Source organism: Pelophylax lessonae (genome assembly GCF_965119305.1).
Source record: "Pelophylax lessonae genome assembly, chromosome: 1".
NCBI lineage: Eukaryota > Metazoa > Chordata > Amphibia > Anura > Ranidae > Pelophylax > Pelophylax lessonae.
This window is the reverse complement of record NC_138768.1, coordinates 81,027,766-81,047,653: the sequence shown is the minus strand read 5'-3', so window position 1 is coordinate 81,047,653 and position 19,888 is coordinate 81,027,766. Positions and strand designations below refer to the sequence as shown.

Here is a 19,888-nt window from a genome sequence, read left to right as displayed (position 1 = left end):
TTTCCTGCCAGTGTCATTTTTACAGTAACAGTGCATATTTATAGCACTGATTACTGCAGTAATGTCACTGGTAACCCCAAAAGTGTAAAAAATGTCAGTCAAGGGTCCGATCTGTCCGCCGCAATGTCGCAGTCCCGCAAAAAAAATCGCAGATCGCCGCCATTACTCGTTAAAAAAAAAAAAACACCAAAAATGACAGAAATCTTTCCCTTAGTTAGTAAATGCAATAACTTTTGTGCAAACCAATCAAAATACGCTTATTGTGAATTTTTTTACCAAACATAGGTAGCAGAAAACAAATTGGCCAAAAATTAAAAAAAATTTTGATTTTTACATTTTTTTGGGGGGAATTTCATATAAAAAAATGTGAAAAATATTGTTGTTTTTTCAAAATTTACGCTCTTTTTTTGTTTATAGCGCAAAAAGTAAAAATCGCACAGGTGATCAAATACCACCAAAAGAAAGCTCTGTTTGTGGGAAAAAAAGGATGTAAATTTTGTTTGGGTATGGCGTCGCACGACCGCGCAATGGTCAGTTAAAGTTGCACAGCGCCGAATCGCAAAAAGTGGCCCAGACGTAAGACAGCAAAATCCTCTAGTGGTAAAGTGGTTAAATGCACTAGCCCTGACTGTCCTAGGGGTATTTTTTGTTATTTTTTTTTTTTTTTTTAGGGTGGAACTCCACTTTAATGAACTTGATATATTTGCACAGTTATCTATTTGTGATATGAGGACTTTTTCACTTAGCACTTTATTCACTCATTTATTTATTTACTGTATGTACAGTATTTATGATTGATTTGTTGATATGTGTATGTATAGCATCCTATTACATACTGCGCAGCAGCGCTGATACTTGTACATCTCTAAATTATAATAGGAATCTATCTTTGTTTTCAGCAGCACCTCCAGTACTGGCACTTTGATGTATATATGAACTTGATATTTTTGCACTTTCATCAATTTTGATATATTAGGACTTGTTTCACTCAGCACTTTATGCATTTATCTATGTATTTATTTATTTATTAGTGTATGCACAGCAATTTTGTATAGCAGCGCTGATACCCATCCATCTTCACATTTAAAAAGGAATTCACCTTTACTATCAGCAGCAGCTCCACACTAGTTACATTTAGTTCTCTTTCACTCCTAAGCGTGGGTACTCACACATTTCATGTCAGTGTGTTTATGAAGGATAAAGCAAAATGCGTGTTATTGTTTCTTGGCCTTACTACGGTGCACAAAGAACAAATAATGCACACATATGTGGTATCGCCGCCATAGTCAGGTGGTCCGTGGTGGTGGTACATGGAAAAAACATAAAAATATCCATATAAATTTAAAAATGCATTTTTTACTATTTTGAGGCAGTATTCTTTTGATCATAAATCTGTTCTGACAAAAACAAGGTACAATCCACTTGGAGACACTAGTAGTTGAGATGATATTGCTTCCAAGTAACAAGAAAAGCCCAAAAATGCTACGTTTTGATGTGATTTATTCCAGCATGACACCGGTATACAACATGGCAAAATTCTAACGCGTTTCGGCCATAGCCTTACTCATAGTTGAGATGATATGTACAGTTATACTGATATTGGTCACAGCTGCAAAATTGGACTTAAGGTTTGTTTTGACCCTGGTCATGAAGGGGTTAAGGATAGCAGGGTTATGGCTGGGATGGATCCTTTTCATTTTTCCCTCTCCCTCCCTCTCCCCCTTTCTACTCCTTCACTTCCTCTATTACTATCGCTGCCCTTCTTTCTTTCCATTTCGCCAGTGGAGCATGAGGATATGGCCTTAATATAATACCATCTCAACAATTCTTAACAACCTGTTATTATGATAATGTTTTGCAATGTACTGGTCCATGACATGAGTATCTGCTGAGTGATTTCTTCTTCACGTATGACCTTGGATTATTATTAATGAGGTTCACACACTATTATCCTGGGTAAGACTGTGATTTCCTTTCTCGTGTTCTGCCTGATGACTTTTGTATACTGTACTTTCTATGAAGAATTTTGAATAAAAATATAATCTTTAAAAAAAAATCCCATCAGTGTACGAGTGTATTGGAGTGCCATCCAGAATGGACAGCACAACATTGAAAAGCACAAACAACGTGCATATATAGATGGGGAATGGCCTTGAGGAATGTGAAAATAAGGTTCGGCAAGTACAGAAAACCACTTGTTGATGTGCGAGAAATGCACACAGCTTGTGTGAAATGACACCACGTACCTTTTTTTGCAATAAAAATGCAAGACTTGGCGTCAGCCCTGGCCAGTTATCTGTTGTTAAACTAATGAATCCTACCCATTCCCCTCATCTCCACTGCATTAGGACTAAGGCTTCATGTACACTTGGCCTACAATTACAGTGACCGTGGGAAAACATTAAATTTGGGCACATTTTTGTGGCAGTTTTGCTGCCTTTTGAGTTTACCCATGGCCGGTCGATCAAAACGTTCCTATCCTGAACACGATTCTTCTGCATTCAAGAGAGGGAGATTGAAGATAATCGTGGTAAGTCCTAAACCTTGGCACCCCAGATGTTTTGGAACTACATTTCCCATAATGCTCAACTACACTGCAGAGTGCATGAGCATCATAGGAAATGCAGTTCCAAAACATCTGGGATGCCAAGGTTCGCCATCACTAAACTTTACTAAAAGCCAATGTGTGCATGGACACATAGGCTTTCATTGAGTTGAGTTTAGGAGCTTTGGCAAAAAAAAAAAACACCAAAAGCTCCTAAACTCAAGTTTATAAGCTGCTAGTGTACATGAAGCCTTATTGTCCTGCAGTGCAAGGGAGAAACAGGGAAGAACTGGGAGGACTCCTCGCGATAACACAGGAAGTATGGGAAGGACAGAATTAAAAGAGAAGTTTGGGGTTATAAAAAAAACAAGCATATATATTCACCTCTATGCTGCACCATTGGTCTGATGCTGCAGTTGTCCCCCATCAGCTGTAAGACTGAGAACTGGGCAACCACATGTCATCTGATCGGTGAGTTCTCAGTTCTCCATGGAGTGGAGAGTAGTGACTGTCAGACATCGCTCTCTGCTCTGCCTCTCCAGGACTCACTGGAACACCAGGCTGGAGAGGGTAACTGGCTTTGCCTCTCAGCCTCGCACTGAGAGGTGGAGCCAGCTGTCAATCAGGCAACTGGGAGGATCCAGACAATATGGTCGGGACCCTACCAAAGCCTGGGGGGGGGGGGCTCTGTAACGTCAGCGGAGAACCGGCTTTGGCCCACTATGGGCTAATGGGCTGATTTCTGAGTCACAGGAGTGTGAAAGCAAGTGTACTCCTGTGACTTAGAAGAGAAATATGGCCAAAAAACCTTTGGCCATGCTTCTCTTTTAACAATATGCTTTCAATGATACCTTTTGCATAAAACAGCCAAGTCCCAGTATGAAAACGCACCATATTGTGAAGAAATCTCTTGTTTAACAGGCTTTGCATACCTGTGTAGGCATGTTAGTCCCCCCTGAAGCCTGTCCAAAAAACTCCCAAGGGCTTACCCTCCCCCCCATCCTGTCCTGTTGCCAGGACGCTACAGCCATTTGATGCTCATACATCAGCATCGCAGGAATGAGCACTATTCCTATTTATAGGTCACGCATGCAATTTCTTTCTCTCCCTGTATCAGTAGCAGCTAAGCACAGCATCGCTGCTACAAAAACAGAGCAAGGACATGCGCATGCATTGCCTTTACAGTAAATATGAATAGTGTTTGCTCCTGTGATGCTAATGGATGAGCATCCAATGGCTGGGGGGGGGGGGGTCCATTTTAACAGTATTAAAGGGGACAACATGGTCCACGGGTGTGCAATTGGAATTAAGTAAGAGATTTCTAGAACAAGTGCATTTACATCTATTGGGACTGCCTGACTGCATTGCTGTTTTATGCCTAAAGTAAACTAGCTCTTTAACAGAGCAAAAGGGAGCAAATAAGAGAAGTTCATTATTAAAGTTTTCATACACTTTTAGGGCACAATAGGTCTTAAAAGGGCTCCTTTGGTCTACAGAAGCTGCTTCCAACTATCCTGGCCCCTCATCACACTTATTATTTAAAGTTTTCTTACAGAAAGAAAAACAGATAATGAAAATACATAAGATAAAATAATTGAAGCAATAGTATACAAAAAATCCAATACATGCATAAAAGGAAACCCCCCAAAAACCCAAACCTAAATACATTTTAAAAAAGTGTGTTTTTTTCCAGCAAATGTTGCTCAATGAGCAAAAATGTATAGTTTCTGCTTTGGCAAAATTTCTCCAACAATGAAACCAGTAATTTTGCAGCAATTTATTTTTACTGAAGTCACACTGCTCATTCCTACTCAACCGTTACATGGAAGGCCATCAGGTGTTGAAAAAGCTAAAGTGATAAAACCAAACTTACCCTCCTCACAAGTTTCTCCTCCTTTTCCCAGATTACAGTGACACTGTGAGCCTCCGCGGTCATAATCATTGAGGCAGAAGCTGTCCAAAGGACAGGACGATTCTTCGCATGTCAGGTCAAATAGCCGAGGAGGAGACATCAGACTGACCCTTCTGGTGGGTCTGGCAGTTGCTCTAACTGGGGTGGTCGCAGGTAAGGGGCTGGTTGTTGTAGGAGTGGTTATGAATGTCTTTCTGACAGTGGTGGATTTTATTGGTGAAGAAGTGGTAGTTCTTAAAGGAACTATCTTTGTATATGTCCCAGGTGTCCCTTTGGTTTCGATAACAAACTTTTTGTTACCCTCTTTGTTGGAAGGAAGTGGCTTCACCTATCGAACAACAGCAAATTTTTTACATTACGGCACAGAATAAAACATGTTCTCAGAGCAATAAAAACAGCATGTGACTGAATACTTTTATGACCAGAGATCAGTAGAGACCAGACTAAATTTAGCCGACTTAGGTAAGTTGACATTAACTCTACAAATAATTTCTATTCTCATTTCAATCTAAAAACAACCTTACATAAGTTACAAAGTAGGTAAAGTTGAATAAAGACTATAGTCCATCCAGTTCAATCTGTGTAGGTGTGTGTTTGTCAGTGTCTATATCATTTCCTTTATCCCTGTATGTTGCGTTCTTTAACCACTTAAGCCCCGGAAGATTTTACCCCCTTCCTGACCAGGGCCTATTTTGCGATTCGGCACTGCGTGACTTTAACGGACAATTGCGCGGTCGTGCGACGCTATATCCAAATGAAATTGACGTCATTTTTTTCCCACAAACAGAGCTTTCTTTTGGTGGTATTTGATCATCTGTGCGATATTTTGATCATGCGCTATAAACAAAAAAAATAGCGACAATTTTGCAAAAATAACAATATTTTCCCATTTTTTATATGAAATTCCAAAAAAAAATGTAAAAATCAAAATGTTTTAACATTTTAGGCCAATTTGTTTTCTGCTACATACTGTATGTTTGGTAAAAAAAAATAGCAAAAAGCGTATTTTGATTGGTTTGCGCAAAAGTTATTGCGTTTACTAAGGGAAAGATTTTTGTAATTTTTGTTGTTTTTTTTTTAACGAGCAATGGCGGCGATCTGCGATTTTTTTTGCGGAACTGCGACATTGCGGCGGACAGATCGGACCCTTGACTGACATTTTTGACACTTTTGGGGGTACCAGTGGCATTACTACAGTAATCAGTGCTCTACATATGCACTGTTACTGTAATAATGACACTGGCAGGGAAGGGGTTAACTTTATTTGAGAAGGAGGGGTTAAGTGTGTCCCTAGGGGCGTGCTTCTAACTGTGATTGGATGTGGCTTTTCATGTAACAGTAGAGATTTACAGTCCTACATAGCAGGATCGTATGATCTCTGCTGTTACACAGGGAAGAATGACAGGCGGCTTTGTTTATGCCTGCCTTTCTCCCGGTGTAACCGACGATCGCGAGTGAGTGGCGGACATCGGGTCCGCTGCTCACACGTGCGGGGGGGGTCCGTGAGCAAGCGGGAGCGCGCCTCCAGCGGCATGCGCTTGCTCCCTAGAGCCTCACAGGCTAGCGACGTAGTACTAGGTCGCTTTGCCTGTGAGGGGCTGACTGCTGCAGTAAATATACTGTGGGCGGTCGGCAAGTGGTTAAGATGCATGTTCAATAGTCTTTTTAAAATAAAAACAGAAAGAAGTGCAGTGCTAAAACAAAATAATAATGTGAACTGTTGTTAAAAGTCCATAAAATGTGTATAAACACCAATTCACAGTAGTTGTAGCAGGAACCGGACTACCGGTGGTGACAGATGTGTCGATTCAAAAAAGGTAAAGGGTGACTTAGAATTTAGCTTCACACCCAAAGTGAGTAATATAGTCTGCTTATCAGAGTATAAGACCACTAAATTATAGGTGGTCTAATTAAGCTTATAACAGTAGGTCTCTCATAAGGTCGCTCATGAGGTAGAAAACTCATTCAGCAGGCATATACGGATCCCAGATGCAGAGTGCCGGGCTCATTCTCATATACATCTGTCACCACCAATGGTGCGGTTCCTGATACGACTACTTCTCTTCTGTGGATTGGTGTTTATACCCATTTTATAGACTTTTAACAACAGTTCACATTATTATTTTGTTTTAGCGCTGCACTTCTTTCTGTTTTTAAATCTTTAGAGTATGGTTGTTTGCGCTTAGTGCTGGCGGCTTGGCTTTTATACTCTAGCACAGTGTTTTCTGTCTTTTAGTCTTTTTAAAATGTCAATACTCACCGCTGACACCACCACTTGTGGAAGAGAGTTCCACATCCTTGTCACCCTTACAGTGAAAACCCCCCTGCGCAGGTTAAGGTTGAAGCGCTTCTCCCCCAATCTCATTGTGTGGCCCCATGTTCTCTTACATTCCCTGAGACTGAATTGTTTTTAGAGACTTATGGGGAATATATTTAGTAGGATGTGTAACCCCCTTTTCATCAGGTCCCAACGGTCATTTAAGAGATCGTAATGCCTGAGGCTTTACAAGGGCCTCATGAAAATGTGATTGCTGCAACTGGCTGTCACAGTGATCACATGATTGGGAGCCTGTTCTAATGCCTCCTGATCATTACTATGTCATAGTGAGCTGTTGGTGACAGCTTGGTCACAGTGCTGGGTGGATGTCACTGAGTGCGCTCCCAGCATATACAGCTACGCATATATGTGGCAGCATAGAATAAAGTCCCACTTCCCTGCTACCACATATATGTGTACAGCCAGTAGTAAGGGGTTAATGTTATTAAATGTTTTTAAATGCTGACAAACATGATAAGTACTTTTTTGGCAACTTGAAACAGTTTTAAACAACATTTTTAATTGAATTATCTTTACACGCTGTAATCCACACTGACAGATACAGTTTTCAATAAAAAACTGTATTTAAATGTTTTTACACGCTGTAATCCATATTGCCCCAGGACAACTGCATCTGTGACAAAACGCGTTGGTTCACGACGTGCTGACATCACTGTGTATTGTATCCCGGAAGGACGGGAGTGTTTGGACAGCCGGCCCTCTTTTTGTTCTATATGCGATTTACCTTTACTGCTGTAAGTGCAATCTTTTATTCCTTATATTAAATCGTTACGATTTTACACTAAGGCGTTTTTTCTTGTTTTCTTGTGGGGAATGACATCCTTATAACTGTGGAGGTGGATGCATGGATCTTGCTCCTATGATCACCCATCCGAGTTTCATCTGTGCCTTAGAGGTCCTGGCGGGGTTATGCCAAAGGTGATATTGACCTCAGGTCCCTTCATTTTGGTAAGAGGCCAATTGATCTTGGTGGAGGAATTTCACTTCTGGTGCTAATTAGTCACACTTTGTGGGAAGCAAGACATGGAGATCTTCACTTTAATGAGCATTGGTATGGGTGTTAGACGAGAGTTAATGATCTTTAGTATGGGTGTTAGACTGGCATTTTACAAGCGTTACAAGTTGACAAGTTAAAAATGCTCCCCAAATGCTCTAAGGGCAGTTTTGAAGCGTTTAATGAGCGTTAGGGCACATTAAAACTGCTCCACAAATGCCTCTTCCATTACAGGAAATAAACTATTCTTAACGCCCCGCGATTGCACCGCAACTGCCTGCCAGAGCATTTGCGAAGCAATACCATAGACTTGAATTGGAAGCATTGAAAGGCTTCAAACGCTTCCCGACTCAACATGAGGCTTCAATTTTGAAGCGGTGCGACGCTAAGGCTTCATGTTTCAATAATGTGAACAGCACTGTGTGCTGTCTATTGTATCATTTGCATAGGCATTTGAGAGGCATTTTTAGCACCTCTCCAATGCCTGTTTTTAATGCCCGTGTATACTTAGCCTTTAACTCTGTTAAACTCAGCTAAACTCTTATGAAAAAATGCAGCTTAGGTGAGTTTCTAACACAGATTTCCTCCTGTCAGGATAAACAGCGTTTGCAAGAAACCAGTGTGCATGAGGCCTGACTTATTTTAGTTAGCAAACATGGCATGGCTTCCGAATGAAACTCAATTTTTATTTTTTCCTACAAGTACACGTTACAACCAACACATATCAGGAATATAAAATGTTGGGTTTACATATTCTTTAGGTTCATACATTGGATCAAGTATTTAAACTTTCTTTACCAAGAGGATCAAACTTTGGTAAACCGTTTCCCATATTTTAGCTATATTTTTTACCAAAAAGAGGATAACCGCACTGCTTTTAAAATGATTACTAACTGGAAGCCAGATGTCCACAGTTCAATATCTTCAATGAGGATCTGAGCATTCATTCAAATACATTCAGATCTGATTTAGGCTTTTTAGGGTCTTTAAAAATAATTCTAGTTCAAAAATTGGCCTGACCTAAAATGAAAAGCCTATTGTTCACCCTATTGTATTCATCAGCCTTTCTCAACATTTTTAACACAGAGGAACCCTTGAAATAATTTTCAGGTCTCGGGGAACCCCTGCTAAAAAGGACTACATTTACAACTCATAATACATTAGTGTGATGGTCAGTGGGATGAATGCTCCTTACACTTGAGAAGAATTTCCTTCTTCCAGAGAGCTAAAAAGATCAATGGTGTCAGGGGAACTTATCTGAAAGGCAGAAATTGCTCATTGCTCAAGGAACCCCTAGCAACCTCTGGAGGAACCCTGGTTGAGAACCACTGGTATACACTATCATAAAAACAAGTCCGGATAATTTATAGCATAAAAGTAGAACAAACCATAAATTCACTTACATCATCTATATAGATATCATAATCAGAATCATCAACGTCATATCCATCGTCATCGCCGATCTTGGGCTCTGTGACATAACTGTGAATGTAACCTCCGGATCCCAGTTCATCTGTGCCTGGAACACATATCACACAATTTTGGATTTAATGACAATTCACAATCACAGGGGGAACTGTTTTTAATTTTACTATTTACTTTGGTGGATGTTACCAATTCTAAATATCTACTCTGGCTACATAAAAAAAAAAATATAAGCCCCATTTACACCTGAGCTTTTTGAAACTCGAAACTCCAAAATGTTTAAAATCCAAAATCCCACGGTTTTTAATTGTACCTGTTCACACCTTGGTGTAGTGTAACTTAAAGTGGTAATAAACTGCATCAAAAAAACAATAAAAAAATTGGGCGCAGGCAGTTTAAAGGGGTTGTACTATGCAATAAGATAAAAAGCCTTCTGTGTGCATCAGCCCCCCTCAGCCCCCCCTAATACTTACCTGAGTCCCCTCTCTATCCAGCGATGTCCACGAGTGCATCAGCCAGGGCTTTTTTTCAGCTGGAACTTGGTGGAACTAAGTTCCACCACCTCTGGCTCAGGCCCTCTGCTCCCTGCTCACCACTATTTACTTGTAAACAGAGAAGACCGGCTTCTGTGTTTATCAGTGACAGTTTGTCTCCCAACGGCTCCCACAGATCTGATCTCCTGAGTGGAACCCACTGAGTGCAGGATGGGGATAGGGAAGATGCAGGTGCTCGGGGTGCAGTGCAGATGCCAAATCCCCACTGGATGATCTCCCCACAAGTGAGAGAGGCTGTGCTAACTACAGTGTGTGAAGGTACTAAAGCCGACTGGGTGCTTCAGCTTAATACAGCAACAAAAGTAAGACACATGGAAGATGGCGGAGCTTTTAAGGAGGTGGGGTGAAGATGGGGGCAGTGGAGGGAGGGGTTGCATGCAGAGGTCAGAGCTGAAGAGGTTTGAAAGTGATGGGGGATGCAGAGGTAAGCAGCTATAGAAAAAGGCTGAACTCTGCACTCTGTGTGTAGCGCACCCCTGAATGCTGCACTCTGTATGCAGCACACTGCTGAACTCTGTGTGTAAGCACCCCCATTCCCAAACTCTGCACTCCTGGTATTTAATGCCGCTTTAAGACCCCCTGACTGCTAGTGAAATTTGACCACACCCACTATTTAATGTTGTTCGGAGTTGATAAAGTTTGGGGGGTGTCCTGGTTGAGTTCCTGCACCTATTTTCTGAGAAAAAAAGCTCTGGCCTCAGCCATTCGGGACTCTCTCTCCTGATTGGCTAAGACACAGCAGTAGCACCATTGGCTCCCATTACTGTCAATCAAACTCAGCTAATCAGGAGATAGCGGGGGCAGGGCTGAAAGGTAGCTCAGTTTCTGAATGGATACATGGAGCTGCAGCTCGGTTTGGGTGCCCCCATAGCAAGCTGCTTGGGGGGGAGGACCAGGAGCTCCAGCCACGGACCCGAGAAGTGGAGGATCTGGGCTGCTCTGTGCAAAACCAACTGCATAGAGCAGGCAAGTAAATTATGTTTGTTATTTTAATAGAAAAAGAAAAAAAAATAGGCTTTACAATCACTTTGTCATAATGTGCTAGTATGCATGGCATTACCTGAAAATGAAGCCCTCTAGCAGCACATTGTCACCGCTAAAAGCGCTTCCATCTTCACCCGGTTCTTTTTTACAGGTTCACGGGCTTCGGTGATATGAATGGTGGAGTCGGCGGTGACATCACTCCCGCGGGAGTAGCAGTTTATGGCAGAGCTCTGAAGGAAAGGTACAGGTATGCCTTCAGAGCGCATGCACTGGTGACGTCACCGGCTGCATCTAAAGTAAATATCTCCTAAATGGTGCAAGTTTAGGAGATATTTACTGTACCTATAGCTAAGCCTCATTACCTATAGGTAAACATCATACATGGGAGTTTACTCCCACTTTAAAGCTTGAATTTCCAAAAGTACATGGGCTTCAAGCAAACAAAGACACTCAGCTCAAGTGTGAATGCAGTCGCTGCAGTTTTTCTTGCACACATTTTATTACTTGTTACATGAAATATCAATAATCATGCATCTGTTGCACCCTCCTAGGTAGGTGATAGTGAGAAAGTATAGTTTGAGCTCTGTCTGCTTACCAGAGGGGCTGCAAGTAAATCTATATTGTTCTCTGCATACCAGAGAGCAGGAGTGTTAGTGAGGTCTGCTCATTGTGCTCAGAGTGCAACTCATTCTGTCTAGAGAGTGTTTCGCACTGGTCCAATAGGGAGGCATGTTGGACAGTGGAAGGAAACTTGACGAATGGGTGCATGAGCTTTTGATACAGTCCTGATGATTGGCAAAGGGAAAGTGCCTCGGTGCATGTTGGAATAATGTATAAAAGCCAGGAGCACATGTGCTCAAGGTCTTTCGTCTGGATAGCAGAGTCCCGGAGGGAGGGGAGCGGCTGCCTCCTCCTCTGTAGAGGTGCCATGCGGTCTCAGGGGGTCGTCCTGAGGGCCTGGAGAGTAGCAGTGAGGAACTGAACCCATAGGTCCAGAGAAGCTGACTGAGAGGGGAGACACTGGAGGATCTGTCTCTGCAGTACAGTGAGTACGGAAACTCTTGTCAAGGGGCCTGACCTGAGGGGGGCCACCTCTGCACATAGGACAGTCAGTGGATGGGTGTCAGTTGAAAGGTGATGCTAGTGAGAGTGTCCTGAAGATAAGTTATCATCCACCAAGTCGTCTTGTCAGAGAGTAAAGGGAGCAAGAGACTTAACCCTTTCTACACTTGTGGCAGGGTGGATTAACAGCTTCCAATTGACATAGAAGTCCTGAAGATAGAAGTCCTCAACCAATGCGAATTGTTCAGTGAGAGTATCCCACTTTTCCCTTCTCCAATCCCAATTCCAAATAAACACCAAAAAAACCAACACCTCTAGACTGTTTTTTGTGTGACGAGCCATCAGGAGCAAGGATGGATTCATGGACAATATTTCAAGGTAAACATGTGTTGGTAATCAGGGGAGCCCATCAAGTCACTATTTAGGAGGCCCTGCGGGGACAGTGCTACATATTTTTATGCCCTGCTATTGTCAAAAGATCCCTAAAGCGCATGCCAATGCATCAAAATGCTCTACATGTTATTTGACAATACATGCTGGATCCTTTGGGTTCCTCCTATAGATGTGCGCCTGTAACAACTGCTTAGTGCCCGCATCTCTGAACAACTGTTATATTTTCAGTGCAGCAGAATTGTGATTGCAAAACATTCATGAAGTATTGCAAAAGGGAGTAACTCTTCCTTTGTCATAACTCTTCTTGAACTTTTTCAATTTTATTACAGGTAAATAATGGATTCCAAACAGAAACAACATGCCATCATTGAGTTCTGGATGAAGAAGGGGGTGCAGGCTTGTCCGACATCCACAGAAGGCTACAGAATGTTTACAGAGATTACACTATTGTCAAGATCAATGTCTTGTCATTGGTAGCTCTTATCAAAGCTGTGATCTGTGTAAACATTCTGTGGATGTCGGACAGCCTGCACCCCTACTTCATCAAGTACTCAATGGCGGCATGTTGCTTCTTCTTAGAATCTATTATTTACATTCAATGAAAAAGAAGAAGAGTTACTCTACCAACATGTGAAATTTGTATGACCCTGTATGTAAGTTAACAAAAAATGTAAGCCCCCTTTTGCATCACTTTCGGTACATCCTTTTATACCGTATACCAGGGGTGGCAACCACGCGGCTCTCGAGCCGCATGCGGCTCCCGGCCGAACTGAATGCGGCTCTTTGGCTCTTTTCCTCTTATGGTATACTGTGGCTCGTCTAGCGCAGTGTTTTTCAACCACTGTTCCGGGACGTTGCCTGGTGTGCCGTGGGAACAATTGATGAATAGAAAAAAAAAAAAAAAAATGGAAAAATTTTGCTCATTGGCGGGCGCAGTACTGTGTCCTGGGTATGGGGGGTGGAGTCAAAAACCAGCAGGGGCGCCGATTGGCGCTCTTCAGCGGGACACTCCCACTTTTATGATGTCCGGGCTGTGATTGGTCCAGACTCCAGCCTGGACCAATCACAGTAGGACATCATCTTCCGCCTTCCGCCTTCCTTCCCGCCCGAGCACAGTGTGCGCAGCAGCGGAGAGAAGAAGACGTCGCGAGTCACCAAGAGGACCGGAGCGGACGGAGACCAGGACTTGGCGGGAGTCGGCACTGCAGAGAGACCGCATCCGGATCCAGACCAGGCCGCAGGCGCAGCGTGAGGAGGTCATCTGGAACCAGTCAGTCAGCAGCCCGGTAAGTGAGTCCTCCTCCTCCTCATGCCTATTCCATCACCTGTGCCATTATTATACCATCTGTGCCATGCCATACCATCTGTGCCATACCATCTGTGCCATGCCTGTACCATCTGTGCCATGTCATACCATCTGTGCCATGCCATACCATCTGTGCTATGCCTGTACCATCTGTGCCATGCCATACCATCTGTGCTATGCCTGTACCATCTGTGCCATGCCATACCATCTGTGCCATGCCATACCATCTGTGCTATGCCTGTACCATCTGTGCCATGCCATACCATCTGTGCCATGCCATACCATCTGTGCTATGCCTGTACCATCTGTGCCATGCCATACCATCTGTGCCATGCCTGTACCATCTGTGCCATGCCATACCATCTGTGCTATGCCTGTACCATCTGTGCCATGCCTGATTTGCAGAAGATTACTGGAAACAAAAGATGCCAGAAATCCCACTGAGATTATCATCCCATCATTTCAACAAGGTAACAAAAAACACCTGACTGAGCATGTTATATTATGTGTTTAATATATTATTGTTAAAGTTATATGCTTTTGTGTGAGTGTTTGTCTGTTTTGGCAGGTCACTGCGTGGTGTGGCTCTCTGACTCTCACAGTTTAAAATTTTGGCTCCTTTTGTCGAACTTGTTCGCCACCCCTGCCGTATACAATAAGATGGCATGGGCAGTTTGGAAATTTGGGATAAGCTGACCTACACTTGAAGGTACTTGGGTATCAATGATTTTTAGAAACCATTTTGTGGTTTAAATAGTGTTGTAAGTTGAGAAATACTGTTATAAAGGAACTCCAGGTACATATGTTCTTTGCTTATTAAAGGAGAAGTACAGCCAATGCTTGTCTTAGCCTCAAGGCCGCAGTTTGGAGACCACCGCTGTAGAAGTTAGATAAAGTGTTAACACTGCCAGACAACTGTAGGGTTAGCATGCAACCATGGTTGACAGCTCCTTAGAGAGGCAGCTGTGGGGGATCGGTCATGTGACTGGAGGAACCTTGTTGGAGAATATTTACCTATTTTTCTGGCACCCCTAGACATAAGAAGCATTTAACCCTTGCAATGCGGACAGCCCCACTGTAAGAGTAGATTTTTGTTCTAATGTCTGGATTTGGGCTTTAGTTCCAAGCACATAAAAAAAAAAAAAAAAAATAATGCAGGTATGTTATTATTTAAAGCACTATTCCATGTTTTTTGAATGTGGCTTGCATTGTACCTGAATTTGACTTGATTTCAGCCTCTTGCAGCAGCACTCAGACTGGGAGAAGGAAGGCCCTAATCTAAGGAGAACATGTGCTGCCAAGGAACATACTGATAGCAGGAGAGAACAGAGTGAAGACCCTGTCAGTCTACTGCTGGTCCTGTGCTACTCTCCAATTACTGACTAGGGGTGGGGAGATGACCTAGCTGTGTTGCAGTGAAGTGTCACTAAACCCACATCATATAAAACTAAAAAGAAATAGCGTATTACTTGCTGTTCATTCTCAGTCACTATGAGATTCCTTTTCTGTATTTTGCAAAAAACCAGGTTGATCCTGCTGCTCTCTATCTCCACCTTCTGTCCATGTCCCCAATTCAGCTAGGGATTTTGCAGCTGTGGTGGCAGCTCTGCACATGCTCAGTTTTCAGTGAGTTTCTATGCTGAGCATTTCCTCCATATCACATCTGAGCAGCCCATGTTACTATAGAGTGACACATGTGGGCATATACACAGTGGTAAATGACAGCCCACTCCCTCCCTCCCCCTCCATGCCCGCTAACCAGCTAAGCACAATGAGAGTGGGATATTACATCTAGATTAATGGAGGCTTCACCTCCCTCTTATTCTAAGACACAGGCTAGAGGGACATGAAACAGCCTGTAACTGGCAGAAATCTGTCCACACCATTTTATTTCCACATAATAATAACGATGTGAATTCAAATATGCTGTATACAGTCAGATCCATAAATATTGGGACATTGACACAATTCTAATCTTTTTGGCTCTATAAACCACCACAATGGATTTGAAATGAAACAAACAAGATGTGATTTAACTGCAGACTTTCAGCTTTAATTTGAGGGTATTTACATCCAAATCAGGTGAACGGTGTAGGAATTACAATAGTTTGTATTTGTGCCTCCCACTTTTTAAGGGACCTAAAGTAATGGGACAGATTAACAATCATAAATCAAACTTTCACTTTTTAATACTTGGTTGCAAATCCTTTGCAGTTAATTACAGCCTGAAGTCTGGAACGCATAGACATCACCAGACGCTGGGTTTCATCCCTGGTGATGCTCTGCCAGGCCTCTACTGCAACTGTCTTCAGTTCCTGCTTGTTCTTGGGACATTTTCCCTTCAGTTTTGTCTTCAGCAAGTGAAATGCATGCTAAATCAGATTCAGGTCAGGTGATTGACTTGGCCATTGCATAACATTCCACTTCTTTCCCTTAAAAAACTCTTTGGTTGCTTTTGCAGTATGCTTCGGGTTATTGTCCATCTGCACTGTGAAGCGCCGTCCAATGAGTTCTGAAGCATTTGGCTGAATATGAGCAGATAATATTTCCCGAAACACTTCAAAATCCATCCTGCTGCTTTTGTCAGCAGTCACATCATCAATAAATACAAGAGAACCAGTTCCATTGGCAGCCATACATGCCCACGCCATGACACTACCACCACCATGCTTCACTGATGAGGTGGTATGCTTTGTATTATGAGCAGTTCCTTTCCTTCTCCATACTCTTCTCTTCCCATCACTCTGGTACAAGTGGATCGTGGTCTCATCTGTCCATGGGATGTTGTTCCAGAACTGTGAAGAACTGTGAACCAAAGAGATGTTGTTTGGCAAACTCTAATCTGGCTTTCCTCTTTTCAAGGCTCACCAATGGTTTACATCTTGTGGTGAACCCTGGTGAAGTCTTCTCTTGATTGTTGACTTTGACACACATACACCTAACTCCTGGAGAGTGTTCTTGATCTGGCCAACTGTTGTGAAGGGTGTTTTCTTCACCAGGGAAAGAATTCTTCGGTCATCAACCACAGTTGTTTTCCATGGTCTTCCGGGTCTTTTGGTGTTGCTGAGCTCACCGGTGCGTTCTTTCTTTTTAAGGATGTTCCAAACAGTTGATTTGGCCACACCTAATGTTTTTGCTATCTCTCTGATGGGTTTGTTTTGTTTTTTCAGCCCAATGATGGCTTGCTTCACTGATAGTGACAGCTCTTTGGATCTTATATTGTGAGTTGACAGCAACAGATTCCAAATGCAAATAGCACACTTGAAATTAACTCTGGACCTTTTATCTGCTCCTTGTAAATGGGATAATGAGGGAATAACACACACCTGGCCATGGAACAGCTGAGCAGCCAATTGTCCCATTACTTTTGGTCCCTTAAGAAGTGGGAGGCACATATACAAACTGTTGTAATTCCTTCACCGTTCACCTGATTTTGATGTAAATACCCTCAAATTAAAGCTAAAAGTCTACAGTTAAATCACATCTTGTTTGTTTCATTTCAAATCCATTGTGGTGGTGTATAGAGCCAAAAAGATTAGAATTGTGTCGATGTCCCAATATTTATGGACCTCACTGTATGTGTATGATATTTTAAAAGAGTTTATTGATATTATTTATCTTTACTCTGTAGTCCACAGGCTGTTTTTATATATTGAACATGTGACCAGCAGCAGAGGACTAGAAGCTCCTCCTGCTTATGTTTGCCTGCAGACAGTCTGGGAAAGATCTGGGTCATGTGACAGCTGTAAATTGATTAGGAAAGCGGTAGGTAAAAGTTTTTTTGTTTTTTATTAAAATACTTACAGTGCCATCATCCATATACAGAAATAGAAGGGAAAATGTAAATTAAACAGTGTGTGTTTAGTATCACCTTAACTTCAGGTCACTGCGCTGGCTGTGGTGTGTTAGTGCTGTTTAAATGTCAGGATTAGGAGGACATACATATAAATCCTTTGGCAGATGAGACAACATCTATATACAGTGCTTTGAAAAAGTATTCATACCCCTTGAAATTTTCCACATTTTGTCATGTTACAACCAAAAACGTAAATGTATTTTATTGGGATTTTATGTGATAGACCAACACAAAGGGGCACATAATTGTGAAGGGGAAGGAAAATTATAAATGGTTTTCAAAATGTTTTATAAATAAATATCTAAAAAGTGCGGCGTGAATTTTTATTTAGCCTGCTTTACACTAATACCTCTAACTAAAATCTTGTGGAACCAATTGTCTTCAGAAGTCACCTAATTAGTAAATATAGTCCACCTGTGTGTAATTTAATCTCAATATAAATAAAGCTGTTCTGTGAAGCCCTCAGAGGTTTGTTAGAGAACCTTAGTGAACAAACAGCATCATGAAGGCCAAGGAACACACCAGACAGGTCAGGAATAAAGTTGTGGAGAAGTTTATAGCAGGGTTAGGTTTGAAAAAAATATCTCAAGCTTTGGACACTCTCACAAAGCACTTCAATCCATTATCCGAAAATGGAAAAAGTATGGCACAACTGTAAACCTACCAAGATATGGCCGTCTATCTAAACTGACAGGCCGGGCAAGGAGAGCATTCAGAGAAGCAGCCAAGAGGCCCATGGTAACTCTGGAGGAGCTGCAGAGATCCACAGCTCAGGTGGGAGAATCTGTCCACAGGACAACTATTCGTTGTAAACTCCACAAATCTGCCCTTTATGGAAGAGTGGCAAGAAGAAAGACATTGTTGATTGAAAGCCATAAGTAGTCCTGATTGCAGTTTGCCAGAAGCCATGTGGGGGACACAGCAAACATGTGAAAGAAGGTGCTCTGGTCAGATAAGACCAAAATTAAACTTTTTGGCCTAAAAGCAAAATGCTATTTGTGGCAGAAAACTAGCACTGCACATCACCATGATCACACAATGGGATGGTAGGAAGGAGATTAGGCAATCTTAAACTTACCTTATATCACCTTATATCTTAAAACTTAACTTGTATAAACAATACCCCCCTCTTTTTTTTTTTTTTTTATATATAATAAATAAGGCACTCGGACTATAGTTTTGGTAAAAAAACGGCCGCGGCTTCTTTATTGACTGGTATTCAAAATAACATAAACCATCTTTATAAATATCAATATAAATAAACAGACCAACCCAGTCATAAAAACTCGGGTTGTCATTCACAGAAGATCAAAACAATTTGATCACCATCCACCATACATTATCATAATCAACATCATATAACAAAAATACACGTCCCCCTCTATAACTAGAGGTGACCCAAACCAGACAATTTATTGAAGCCGCGACAAACCAGGGGAGGGCGGGAGGGGAAAAATCCAGATGGAAGGTCTGAAGAGATGTGAGCCCCTGAGGGGCGGGAGGCAGCTTAAATATGCTTCTTCCTGAGGTAACCTCCACCCCATAGGCTGAGGTGAGCGGGCGGAGAAAGGGGCTCATTCGCTGATTCCTTAGAGAGAGAACCTAAACTGCCTAACAACCACCTGTTCTTTCTAAACAACCACTAAACTGCCTGGTAACTCCTTCTGGCGGGAAAAATGGCTGAGGAGAGCTATGGGCCTCATTATCCTAAGTTCTTTTAACCCCTTCCACCAGCCCATATGAAAGGGGGGCTAATTTTGCCCCCTTTCCAATATGGGATGGTAGGAAGGAGATTAGGCAATCTTAAACTTACCTTATATCACCTTATATCTTAAAACTTAACTTGTATAAACAATACCCCCCTCTTTTTTTTTTTTTTTTATATATAATAAATAAGGCACTCGGACTATAGTTTTGGTAAAAAAACGGCCGCGGCTTCTTTATTGACTGGTATTCAAAATAACATAAACCATCTTTATAAATATCAATATAAATAAACAGACCAACCCAGTCATAAAAACTCGGGTTGTCATTCACAGAAGATCAAAACAATTTGATCACCATCCAAAAGACAGGCAATACCTCATTGCCTGTCACCACACCCCCGAAGCGCGGCCAATTCAATTAACGAACCCAAGTTTGCATTAAATATGTCGAGGCCAATACCGGAGAGGTGAACGCCATCTCCCCGGTAAAGACCTTGAACCCCACCTTCCAAGTCCGAGTGCCTGTACGATAATACATTCACCTGTGCCAAAAACTTTTCCAAAGCACGATTAACACGCTTTTTAATTTTACCATGAAAACGCAAACGACCGGACGACCAGACCAGCCTGTGCACAATCTCCGAAAACATCACTACCATTTCGGGGAACCTTAGCTTCAGACTGTGCAGGTCGTCCCGTATTTGAAAAATCAGATCTAGGGTTCTCACTTTTCCTATATCGTTCCCCCCCAAGTGTACCACCAGAATGTCAGGAGGGGGTTGGGATTCAAACAAACTCTCCATGCTAGGTAAT

At 42.2% G+C, this 19,888-nt stretch overlaps 1 protein-coding gene across 2 annotated transcripts in view; it reads right to left on the bottom strand.

Annotated features, from left to right (window-relative positions):
* EGFLAM (EGF like, fibronectin type III and laminin G domains) overlaps positions 1-19,888 on the bottom strand; it is a 305,415-nt gene that overhangs the window by 65,906 nt on the left and 219,621 nt on the right. For both annotated transcript variants that reach the window (XM_082264828.1, XM_082264829.1), the window contains exons 8-9: positions 9,193-9,308; positions 4,419-4,785 (exon numbers count right to left, since the gene is read on the bottom strand). In XM_082264828.1, the coding sequence (XP_082120954.1) occupies positions 4,419-4,785; positions 9,193-9,308 (483 nt within the window). The remainder of the gene's footprint in view (positions 1-4,418; positions 4,786-9,192; positions 9,309-19,888) is intronic.